Source organism: Copadichromis virginalis, linkage group LG3 (genome assembly GCF_057382275.1).
Source record: "Copadichromis virginalis isolate Kocher_CV1m ecotype Utaka linkage group LG3, C_Virginalis_male_GT1.1, whole genome shotgun sequence".
NCBI lineage: Eukaryota > Metazoa > Chordata > Actinopteri > Cichliformes > Cichlidae > Copadichromis > Copadichromis virginalis.
In genome coordinates, this window is record NC_140620.1 from 60,739,709 (window position 1) to 60,751,406 (window position 11,698).

Here is an 11,698-nt window from a genome sequence, read left to right on the forward strand (position 1 = left end):
TGCTTCCATTTTACAATAATAAAGCTTATGGTTCATATTAGAATATGTAGGAGGGATCACCCTCCTCAGCCTTCCCGGGAAAGTCTGTGCCAGCGGGCTGGAAATGAGAGTTCATCCACTGCAGGAGCACGATGTAGAGTGGCTACATAAGATGCAGGTTCAGGCATACCAGGCAAATTCAAGGTCTGGCTATACCAGCATGGTATAGTACCAAGACTCATTGGCAAGTCCTGCATGGGGCGTTAGGGACTCGGGTCCACCCACTTCCAACAATGGGCAATAGCTGAGCCCTGGCTGAGGAGAGGCATGGTCCGAGCCGAGGTCCGGCAGCTAGAGGAGGAAAGCACGGAACTGGGTTTACAAGGAATCTGGACATAGTGGGACCTGTCAAAGCAGACGATTAATTGGCTTTAACTTTGGAGCCTTTCCACATCTTAATAGACTACTTGCACTAGGGCATGTGACGTATTTCCGTTTCCAAATAGTACCGCTTGTGCGTTTCCGGTACGTTTGCTTATCTATCGGTAGCTATGCTAATGTCGCTTCAGAATGAGTATAAAAAGGAAAGTATTTAAAACAGAACATTTTCAAAAACAGGAGAAGAAATACTCCGAGCATTGCTGTGTCCCACTTTGTTCAGCTTCAGCCAAATTTAACGGCATACTAAGTTTTCATGCCTTTCCGACCCATTCCGACTTGAGAAGACAATGGCTGGTAAATATACGCCGGGATCATTTCACGATTACCTCTCACACCAGGGTCTGCTGCAGACACTTTGCCAGTGATCAACTCATAGAGCCAACAACCCTCGATGGTCGAAGGCGGCTTATTAAAGGTGCTGTACCAACACTTTTTGAGTGGAATGGCTATAAAGTTGAACCACCGCGGCGTAGTGTTTGGGAGAGAACGGAGCGACGCCCTGAACTAGTTCCTCCTGACGATCAAGAAGAGCACAGTCTTACAAGAGATCATGACTACTGCTCAGTCCCTGAGCCGTCTGCATTGGACATATCTGCATCAGCTGCAGAAGACCTGTCCAAAGACGTGGAGACTCTGAGGAAGGAAATACAGGAGTTACGTGTCCAGCGAGAATTTGGGTTACAGCGTTTTGCTGGCTCCGACACTGACATCCGATTTTATACCAGGTACATCTAAGTTCTATTCAAGCTAACTGTTTAAAATATACCAAGGTCACCATCAGTTAAATTTCGAAAGTTTTTCCAGTCTTAATGAAAACAAAATAGATATTTACTTTTTCTCTGCTGATTGTATGTTTTATGTAGATGCTTTAGTATTTAAACGATATCCTAATGCTACAGGTAAAATACAACACCAAATACTCTTAATCAGACTATTTTATACAGCATACCATTAGCATATTTGTCACAGTTCACATTATTTTTATGTCAGTGTGTAATGTTAATTAATGATTGACATGATGTATGTCTCTCTCGTGAATAGATTTCCAAGCTATGCTCATTTGATGGCATTTTGGTTTTTGATTGAGCCTTGCAGCTATAAAATGATCCGGGTTTCAAGAGCCAAGTCAGCTGCCAATCGGAACGAAGAAGTGTTGACACCTGCACGCACATCAACAGTAGGTTATGGGTTTGTTGGTAGTTAGAACTAGAGGTGTAATGTTATTGTATTTATGTACAATAACATTACATTATGTACAGTAGCATACATACACAGGTGTATGTATGCTAGACTCAGTATCCTTTACATACATACACCTGTGCACTACAGCACCTCATTGTTTACCCCATGGTACAGTATGGTATCCCTAACCATTACAAAACATTTAGCCAAGAAAAGAATAATTTTACTAGTTCATAGCTTAAGGAGTAACATTTTCCCTTTTGTTTTCACCTTCCAGAGGCAGCTGCTACAGCCAATTGATGAGTTTTTTCTTTTCCTGGTTTTCCTGTCAGTTGGTTTGAAGGAGAGGGACCTGGCACACCGATTTAACATACACCAGTCCACAGTGAGCCGCATTATTGCAACATGGACAAATTTTCTTGCCACTGCACTGGGGTCTCAGTGCATCTGGCTTACACGTGAAGAAGTGCAAGCTTACCTCCCTGAGGAATTCAAAGATTTCTCAGACACCCAGATGATCCTTGACTGTACAGAGCTGAGGTGTCAGACACCATCCTCACCACTTCTCCAAAGTGAAATGTACTCTTCGTACAAATCCCACTGTACGATGAAAGCCCTGGTTGGCATAGCTCCACATGGTCCAGTGACATTCATCTCTAATCTGTATGCTGGTTCGGTTAGTGACAAGGAACTATTCAAACAATCAGGCATTGCTGAGAAGTTGACTGAAGACATGGCAGTGATGGTAGATAAGGGCTTCCTAATCACTGATTGTTGTAAATGCAAAGTGTACTGCCCACCTTTTCTATCTAAGCAGAAGCAGATGCCAGCATACCAGGTTAAGGAGACGCAGGCCATAGCCAGACTCAGGGTACATGTGGAGCGAGTCATTAGGAGGATCAAACAGAACAAACTTTTTGATAGCATCATTACCATGTCACATGTTTATAATATCAACCAACTGTTTGCAGTGGCATGTATGCTGTCAAATTACCAGAACACAGCATTAGTTAAAAAATGGGTTAAGTGAGACAAGATGGATTTTTCCCAAGACACCAGTGCCAGTACAAGTAACTTATGGAAAATGACCTGCAGCTGAGGCCACTACAGTTGCATTTCTTCCTTCTCAGCTGACAATACTTGATTACAGAACTGGTACTTGAGTGCCGATAGTTGAGTTTCAGTTATTGATAATTCAAATTCATTGCAAATGTTTAATGTTAATAATACTGTTTAATTATACTACTATTATTACTATTCAGATTCAACAAAACTATTTATCAAAATTATAAAGTAAATCACTAAATCGTTTTAAAACCATAAGTGACATTGAGCTTTTGGAACATCAAAAATACCATTTATCATTTTCTACAGTTCAGTTGTGTTATTGTCTAAATGTATATCAGTATGCTAGGCATGGAGTTTTAAATACTTACCATGTAAATAAGTTCTGCACAAATTCAACGTTTTAATGTGTGTTTTTAAAAATTAAATTGATGCCATTGCTTAAATAACAGTTTATTGATGTCACATAAAGGTAACATGTAACAACAAAATAATTCATGAAATATATTGAAAATAAAACATCAGTTATTTTGTTCCAGCCAGCCTGAAGGATCTGTTTTTCTTTTTGCTATGTTTTCACTGTTCATTTTTTCAAACACAGGTATCTTGGCATATATATGTAAAAAAAGAAATAGTCTGCCTTTTCTCTGATTGCATTGTGCACATCTGTATCCATGTATATTCTTTGCACTAGGTAGTCCTCTTGTGCCCACACAACAAAGTCACACCACTGCATCCCACTGATGAGTAGTTGTCCTTGCACTTGCCAGTAATATGCGTGGCTCTTTTTTAGTTTAGGGGTACCACATTCCATCTGCACATATTTGCAGTCAATAAAGTTTTGTACATTGGGACATTTGAATTCGACGAAGCCAAACTGGGGGTATTCATTGGGGTCAAAAACAACACCATCAGGAGATGCAGCAAGCCAGGGGGCAATGGGGTGAATGACCAGACCACAGGGTGAGTAGTTAACATTCATTAGCCTACTATACTCTGCTGCTATTGCAGGCTCCATCTCAGTTCCTCTCCTCATGTCTGCTGTCTGCCTTGTTCCCTTCAATATACGCTCTGCTAGTGACTCGGCCGAGCTCTGGCCTCTGACGTGACACACCTCCCGAAACCTAGAGGCAGTCACTCTGGGCCTGCGGAGCTGATGCCACTCAGACGAAGAGCTTTGCTCACGTGTAGCTTCCTCTATTTTGTGAGCCATTTCCAGAGTTACAGACAAGCTTTCCAGATGCAGAAGCTCTTCTTCTGAGCACACCAACACACAATCTGATGGCAAGATGTCATACCCCTCCAGAGGCAAGTGCGGTGTTGGTGGTGCATCGCGGTGTAGTGTGATGTACCGGGTTGTCAAAACCGGCTGCTGATATGACAGAACACTGCCCTCCTGCACCAGCCCAAAGGCACTTTCCACAAGGGGCTTGTCAGGTCTCATGTTCATTGTGGTCACAAGTGGCCTGTCCTCAATATTAAATTTTGCATATGCCTCCATTATTCTGAACAAGCGGGGATCTGGTAACGGACCCACCATGCCTCTGTAGAAGCCACTCCTAAAGAAAACATCAATGACAATAATGTAAGGAAGAAGGTTGTTATACTGAACAACAACTAAACTAAAAACTAAAAGGTGTAAAACAGTGGTGCATAAGTTAGAGACTGGGATGTATATGTACATGACTGAGTTAGCCGTCTTCAGAAAGTGTAATGTTGTATGTAAATTAATACATATTCTGACACATGTATGTATGAAAAAAATAGCAACATACATTTGTAACACATGAAACCAAATTTTACAAATGTAATTACCGTACTCCAGTCTGGGCCATCCTATTTGGTACCGGCTTAGTGAAGATCATGGAGTTGATGGGTCCTGGCCTCACACCCTAACAGAAGACACATTTACTATGGATGGTGTTGCTGTTCATATGTAAACATGGACTAATTCAAAAACTTTAACCTCATTTAAATTACCACTGTCCGTGGCTTGTGCCATTGCTGTTCAGATTCCGTGCAGCTATGCACAGGGGGGACAACCGGCACTCTGAGTTGTGAGTAGTGTGCTGTTTGGAAGAGCAATGCCACTGTGTGATTGCACATAACAGCGCCTGCCACACAGGAGCACTGGCTATGTGTCAGTATCACCGGCGATGAATCCAGAAGCTTAATCTAAGAAGAAAGAACGAAAATTAAAAATGTAACATCTTCATGGAAGAGCCGAACAGGAACATAGTTCAGTGTTATGGTTACGCACCCTCCTGAATGCTTAGTGTTTCCTTCTCTCCCTATTAAAACAACTTAACCATCCTTGATAACTGTAATAACTTAGATTGTGTATATTTGCAGTATTAACTTGTTGTCAAATGTTTCTGATCACCCAAACACACGTTGATTTAACTATCTGACTAGTCAAATTAGGAGTGATAAAGCAGGGAGACAAGGAAAACATTAAAGTTGATGGGCCTTTAGGAATGAACTTAACTAATGCTTAAATGAACTGAACCCCACTGAACTGGAGCACTGGAGCAGGACTACATAGAACGCGGAAGTGTTAGTGCAAGTAGTCCATTACAGAACTGGTACTTGAGTGCTGATAGTTGAGTTTCAGTTATTGATAATTCAAATTCATTGCAAATGTTTAATGTTAATAATACTGTTTAATTATAATACTATATTACTATTCAGATTCAACAAAACTGTTTATCAAAATTATAAAGTAAATCACTAAATCGTTTTAAAATCATAAGTGACATTGAGCTTTTGGAACATCAAAAATACCATTTGTCATTTTCTACAGTTCAGTTGTGTTATTGTCTAAATGTATATCAGTATGCTAGGCATGGAGTTTTAAATACTTACCATGTAAATAAGTTCTGCACAAATTCAACGTTTTAATGTGTTTTTAAAAATTAAATTGATGCCATTGCTTAAATAACAGTTCATTGATGTCACATAAAGGTAACATGTAACAACAAAATAATTCATGAAATATATTGAAAATAAAACATCAGTTATTTTGTTCCAGCCAGCCTGAAGGATCTGTTTTTCTTTTTGCTGTTTTCACTGTTCATTTTTTCAAACACAGGTATCTTGGCATATATATGTAAAAAAAGAAATAGTCTGCCTTTTCTCTGATTGCATTGTGCACATCTGTATCCATGTATATTCTTTGCACTAGGTAGTCCTCTTGTGCCCACACAACAAAGTCACACCACTGCATCCCACTGATGAGCAGTTGTCCTTGCACTTGCCAGTAATATGCGTGGCTCTTTTTTAGTTTAGGGGTACCACATTCCATCTGCACATATTTGCAGTCAATAAAGTTTTGTACATTGGGACATTTGAATTCGACGAAGCCAAACTGGGGGTATTCATTGGGGTCAAAAACAACACCATCAGGAGATGCAGCAAGCCAGGGGGCAATGGGGTGAATGACCAGACCACAGGGTGAGTAGTTAACATTCATTAGCCTACTATACTCTGCTGCTATTGCAGGCTCCATCTCAGTTCCTCTCCTCATGTCTGCTGTCTGCCTTGTTCCCTTCAATATACGCTCTGCTAGTGACTCGACCGAGCTCTGGCCTCTGACGTGACACACCTCCCGAAACCTAGAGGCAGTCACTCTGGGCCTGCGGAGCTGATGCCACTCAGACGAAGAGCTTTGCTCACGTGTAGCTTCCTCTATTTTGTGAGCCATTTCCAGAGTTACAGACAAGCTTTTCAGATGCAGAAGCTCTTCTTCTGAGCACACAAACACACAATCTGATGGCAAGATGTCATACCCCTCCAGAGGCAAGTGCGGTGTTGGTGGTGCATCGCGGTGTAGTGTGATGTACCGGGTTGTCAAAACCGGCTGCTGATATGACAGAACACTGCCCTCCTGCACCAGCCCAAAGGCACTTTCCACAAGGGGCTTGTCAGGTCTCATGTTCATTGTGGTCACAAGTGGCCTGTCCTCAATATTAAATTTTGCATATGCCTCCATTATTCTGAACAAGCGGGGATCTGGTAACGGACCCACCATGCCTCTGTAGAAGCCACTCCTAAAGAAAACATCAATGACAATAATGTAAGGAAGAAGGTTGTTATACTGAACAACAACTAAACTAAAAACTAAAAGGTGTAAAACAGTGGTGCATAAGTTAGAGACTGGGATGTATATGTACATGACTGAGTTAGCCGTCTTCAGAAAGTGTAATGTTGTATGTAAATTAATACATATTCTGACACATGTATGTATGAAAAAAATAGCAACATACATTTGTAACACATGAAACCAAATTTTACAAATGTAATTACCGTACTCCAGTCTGGGCCATCCTATTTGGTACCGGCTTAGTGAAGATCATGGAGTTGATGGGTCCTGGCCTCACACCCTAACAGAAGACACATTTACTATGGATGGTGTTGCTGTTCATATGTAAACATGGACTAATTCAAAAACTTTAACCTCATTTAAATTACCACTGTCCGTGGCTTGTGCCATTGCTGTTCAGATTCCGTGCAGCTATGCACAGGGGGGACAACCGGCACTCTGAGTTGTGAGTAGTGTGCTGTTTGGAAGAGCAATGCCACTGTGTGATTGCACATAACAGCGCCTGCCACACAGGAGCACTGGCTATGTGTCAGTATCACCGGCGATGAATCCAGAAGCTTAATCTAAGAAGAAAGAACGAAAATTAAAAATGTAACATCTTCATGGAAGAGCCGAACAGGAACATAGTTCAGTGTTATGGTTACGTACCCTCCTGAATGCTTAGTGTTTCCTTCTCTCCCTATTAAAACAACTTAACCATCCTTGATAACTGTAATAACTTAGATTGTGTATATTTGCAGTATTAACTTGTTGTCAAATGTTTCTGATCACCCAAACACACGTTGATTTAACTATCTGACTAGTCAAATTAGGAGTGATAAAGCAGGGAGACAAGGAAAACATTAAAGTTGATGGGCCTTTAGGAATGAACTTAACTAATGCTTAAATGAACTGAACCCCACTGAACGGGGATTAACAACTTTACACAGCTTCCTGCCTACACTTAGTCTGTGTGGTGCCTCACTCTTCCTCATCGACCTGTAGCACAGGGCTCTCACACCGACCTCCCCTGACAACCTGTCTTTATTGGACACTGAATAAAGATACAAGTACCATTAGCATTATTTCTGTATTACTCATTTCAGCATGTCTTAAACATATATATTTTACACTTAGCAAGAGTAGCATTAGGTAGTTAACTACCTCCATAGTTAGCCAACTACCTAACGCTAATATAACAGTGTCTAACAACAAAAGTGACATTAGTTAAGAAAACCTCAACTATAGTTTAGGACGACATAAAACACCGTTTAAGAAAACATGTAATGTAGAGAACTGACATCAAATGAAGGACATAGCGGAGTAATGTAGTGTTTGCATTTGACGTTAGCTAGCGTTTCTTTGTCGGTTAATTTACGTTTTCTTACCTTCGTAGTTGTGTATATAAGATGCAGCATATAACTTAAATCCTTTATCTAATTTGCTGGCGGGGGTAGTCGTCACTCTGCAAATCCGATGAACATCGGTGATGTTCAATTTTGGGAGCTCTTGTAGGCATCGAGTGTAGAACGTCGCCATGGTTTAACCGCACCGGAAGCACTGGAGCAGGACTACATAGAACGCGGAAGTGTTAGTGCAAGTAGTCCATTCAGGGTTGCAGGAGGATGAAGCCTATCCCAGCTGATACAGGACAAAGACAGGCTGCCAGTTTATTGCAGGGCTAACACGATATGTGTAACAGAAAATCCACTTAAATGTTTGATATTTCTTATAATAATCATAATTATGACTATTATTTAAAGGTTTCTTTAAATAATACATTTTGATTTTTTATAACCTCTAAAATATAAACCTGAGCTGTTTCAGATTCTGACCTCTGACCTCACTGCAGCTCCCTCTTGGAAGTACGTCTGCTTCTTGTCTACCCCCAGTGATGACCGCCTGCCCTTGATATCACGTACTGTACCTGAGGAACAAAAAAGGACAAACACTTGCCTTCATTTAAGAAGTACATTCATACAGAGGTAATCTATGGAAACACACTAGTTCACCCTTTGGGAGAAATCAGTTCCTGTGAAACATTTCTGTAAATGAACATCATGTGGAGAATGAATGAAATGAGTTCTTCAGGTGACTCAGCAGTCCCACACTGACAAATGAAATCTAGTTAAACTATTAAGCATATTTGCTCTTCTGAAATCTGTGTTAAACAACAACAAACATAAATTAGTAACAAAAATACAGCTGAGTAGAGGCTTTACAAACCACCAGCAGCCATAATGCTAAATTTTAATCTTCAAATGTTTCTGAGCCGTCTTCAACCTGCTTTTAACACATTAAAGTCCCACAGTCAATGCAGCCTGACTCAATCCTAGATGTTCAGCACACAGAGACACAGAGGTGCCGTTTAAAGTTTAGTGATAACCTGAGTCACTGATCATTTGCAGTATTACAGAGTCTGGCAGTCTTTGCATGATGTCCACGTCACTGTGAGTTTCTAGCTGACTCTCAGGTGTGACAGGTGTGCCAGCAGGAAAGAGTAATAATAACCTGCATCCTGAGGTTTGTCATGCAGGATTAAAGCAGCCAGGCTTTGTTCACACAGCTAGGATTGTATTTTACACTGACCCTGGGTCAGTATAAGTATCATACAGTTTAAACGAAGCACTGAAACTTGCACATATTTATTACAGATGCACTGAAGCTAATCGAGATATTTGCTGTCAGTCTGTGGCTGCGATTAAACACTTTACTGGAAACTTTATTAACTAGTAACTTCATCAGTCATGACAGAAGCTAATATTTCTGTGCTAACATCGTTTAAACAGTAACAGCTTTCCTCCAATATAAGCTAACGTTTACACCGTAACTTTAAGCTAGCACCATAAAGACGGTAAAACACGTAATAATATCTACAAATGCATCTTAAAGCTGTTATATTAGCACTCGGTGTATTACCACATTAACATTACTGACACTCGCAGACTTTTAATAGTCATTCTATAAATGCTGTCCGTTTAAATGGTCTTACCTGGTGGTCCATATGGTCCATAAGTGAAGCAGAGGGAGCCTGACCATGCGTCACACGTTTGACGAGTTGGGAGTGAGAACGTGTTGGGCTATAAGGAACACACTCACTTCCTGAGCCCTGGGCAATAAGAGACGTTTTGTGTTTTATGATTTATTGATATGTTTGATCCTTTCTGAGCTGCGTTAATGAAGCAGTCATTAGAGCACCATGTCCGCTAGAATAGTTCTGTAGTTTGATGCTTGAGTCGTTGCAGACTTGTTGAAACTCCCTCACCCGTCAAAGCAGCGTCTTTGTTATTCGCGTCCAGCAGATGGCAGTGTTTCACTGTCTGACGGCTGTCTGAAGCTTCAGCTGGATTATCCGTTTGCTATGTTTGCCATGTTACAGTGGGGAGGAAAAACTCCTTTTTAACAGGAATATCTAGACATGAGTGATTACTGCAGTGGGGCACTATCTGTGCTATCTATAAGAAATGTTAGCAACAATAAAACTCTGAGGATCAGGGCTCCATTTCACTCCAGTGTTCAGTGGCATTTTAAAAGAGTGAATACCGACGCTGAATGTCTTTGTAAAGCAAAAGCACTTTGTTAGCCTTTACAGAGCAAAGCTATGGATCAATGTGCAGTGAAGAAAAATCGAGGTGGCCAGTCTGTCCTTTCCTAACCAATCACAGAGCTCCTTACATTGTTGCGCTGGAGAATAACTAAATATAATATAAAGATGATATTGAAAATAATCTTTTGTAGAGTCACTACTTAGTGGGCAGAGGACAGTTATCACTTTGCTGGATGCTTTAAAGTCGCATGTTCTGTATTTGCTGTATGCAGATTAGCAGGATATTAACAGATTAACAGCTTTTATTAGACTTCATATGATAATCAACAGTGAAGTGTTTCTCTTTCAGTGTTTATTCTTGCTCATTGAATGATCTCTGTTCAGATAATATGCTGCACTCATCTCATGTTTCTTTAAATACGGCATCACTTGTCCAGCTGTCAAACTCTGAAAGAGTTACAGTTTCACCACTGAGCACTTTGAATGGTTATTCTTTTATTTAAAAGCACTTATTCTAGCTGCATCATCAATACGACAAAAACTGTGAGTTCAACAAAAATTTATCTAAAAATATTTAGGGGGAAATGTTCCTACACCCCTCATGTAAATGTTACATCTCCAAAAGGGAGAAATAATCAGAATAAGGCGTAATCATTGTCATGATAATAATGACCATGAAAATGAAACTAGGCCTACCTTTAGTTCAGCACACTCAGTGTTGCATAAAGACATGCGAACATGCCATCATCCATTCTGGAGCCTACTTTTAAAAAGAGCGAGCTGTTTATTCTGGCTGAGTAGCAAACAGAACCAACCATGAAAACCTAAACTGGGAAAACACTCGGAAACCTTGAACACTGGGAATATGGAGACACAGGGGTAGGTGAACAGACACTGACAAAGGACAGAGGAAAACAGAGACAATATATATAAGACAAGAAGTAACACAGACACCCTTTTCGGTGACAAAAATGAGAAAATATCCAGTGAAAGGCAGTTCTCTTGGAAAAACTGCCTTATTGATGTCAACGGTCAGAGAAAAATGTCTGATAGGAAGGCAACCGTAGCTCATACAACCATTTGTTGCAACCAAAGAATGCAGAAGAGCGTTTTGGTCAGCTAAGAACAGGAAATTGAAGCTACAGTTCTCAAAATTTGACATGAGAAGATTGGATAAATGTTGCCTGGTCTGATGAGTCTTGATTTCTGCTCTGACATGCAGATGGTCGGGTCAGAATTTGGCATAAATAGCATGAAAGCATGGATCCATGCTGCCTCATGTCAGCTGTGCAGACTAGTGGTGGTGGTGTCACTGTGGGGGGGAGGGGCGGTATTTTCTTGCTGAAACGTTACATAGTGTGTGTGTGTGTGTGTGTGTGTGTGTGTGTGTGAGAGAGAGAACA

The 11,698-nt window shown here is 40.7% G+C and overlaps 3 protein-coding genes across 4 annotated transcripts; 1 reads left to right on the forward strand and 2 right to left on the reverse strand.

Annotated features, from left to right (window-relative positions):
* Positions 1–441: 441 nt before the first annotated feature.
* On the forward strand, positions 442–3,145 carry LOC146716432 (uncharacterized). Its single transcript, XM_085452581.1, has 3 exons — positions 442–1,145; positions 1,462–1,597; positions 1,880–3,145. The coding sequence occupies exons 1-3, from the start codon at positions 550–552 to the stop codon at positions 2,630–2,632; spliced, it is 1,485 nt and encodes a 494-aa protein (XP_085308707.1). The 5' UTR covers positions 442–549; the 3' UTR covers positions 2,633–3,145.
* Positions 3,146–3,250: 105 nt separating this feature from the next.
* On the reverse strand, positions 3,251–5,114 carry LOC146716433 (uncharacterized). The gene is made up of 3 exons (XM_085441382.1): positions 4,648–5,114; positions 4,483–4,559; positions 3,251–4,226 (listed from the first exon to the last, which is right to left on the reverse strand). The coding sequence occupies exons 1-3, from the start codon at positions 4,771–4,773 to the stop codon at positions 3,251–3,253; spliced, it is 1,179 nt and encodes a 392-aa protein (XP_085297508.1). The 5' UTR covers positions 4,774–5,114.
* Positions 5,115–5,583: 469 nt separating this feature from the next.
* On the reverse strand, positions 5,584–8,335 carry LOC146716434 (uncharacterized). 2 transcript variants are annotated; one of them, XM_085451867.1, is made up of 5 exons: positions 8,137–8,335; positions 7,711–7,802; positions 7,138–7,332; positions 6,973–7,049; positions 5,584–6,716 (listed from the first exon to the last, which is right to left on the reverse strand). In XM_085451867.1, the coding sequence occupies exons 1-5, from the start codon at positions 8,285–8,287 to the stop codon at positions 5,741–5,743; spliced, it is 1,491 nt and encodes a 496-aa protein (XP_085307993.1). In that variant the 5' UTR covers positions 8,288–8,335; the 3' UTR covers positions 5,584–5,740. The 2 variants fall into 2 exon arrangements, with proteins under 2 accessions (XP_085307993.1, XP_085307994.1); XM_085451868.1 differs by lacking the exon at positions 7,711–7,802 and having other exon boundaries at positions 5,587–6,716; positions 8,137–8,234.
* Between the last annotated feature and the right edge of the window lie 3,363 nt (positions 8,336–11,698).

Coding starts and splice junctions, on each gene's coding strand:
- LOC146716432 (XM_085452581.1), top strand. CDS start 550: ATGAGTATAAAAAGGAAAGTATTTAAAACAGAACATTTTCAAAAACAG. Junction 1,146..1,461: donor GACATCCGATTTTATACCAG/GTACATCTAAGT, acceptor TCTCGTGAATAG/ATTTCCAAGCTATGCTCATT. Junction 1,598..1,879: donor CACCTGCACGCACATCAACA/GTAGGTTATGGG, acceptor TTCACCTTCCAG/AGGCAGCTGCTACAGCCAAT.
- LOC146716433 (XM_085441382.1), bottom strand. CDS start 4,773: ATGTGCAATCACACAGTGGCATTGCTCTTCCAAACAGCACACTACTCA. Junction 4,560..4,647: donor GGCACAAGCCACGGACAGTG/GTAATTTAAATG, acceptor GTCTTCTGTTAG/GGTGTGAGGCCAGGACCCAT. Junction 4,227..4,482: donor ATGGCCCAGACTGGAGTACG/GTAATTACATTT, acceptor TGTTTTCTTTAG/GAGTGGCTTCTACAGAGGCA.
- LOC146716434 (XM_085451867.1), bottom strand. CDS start 8,287: ATGGCGACGTTCTACACTCGATGCCTACAAGAGCTCCCAAAATTGAAC. Junction 7,333..7,710: donor AGGCACCACACAGACTAAGT/GTAGGCAGGAAG, acceptor CTTTCTTCTTAG/ATTAAGCTTCTGGATTCATC. Junction 7,050..7,137: donor GGCACAAGCCACGGACAGTG/GTAATTTAAATG, acceptor GTCTTCTGTTAG/GGTGTGAGGCCAGGACCCAT.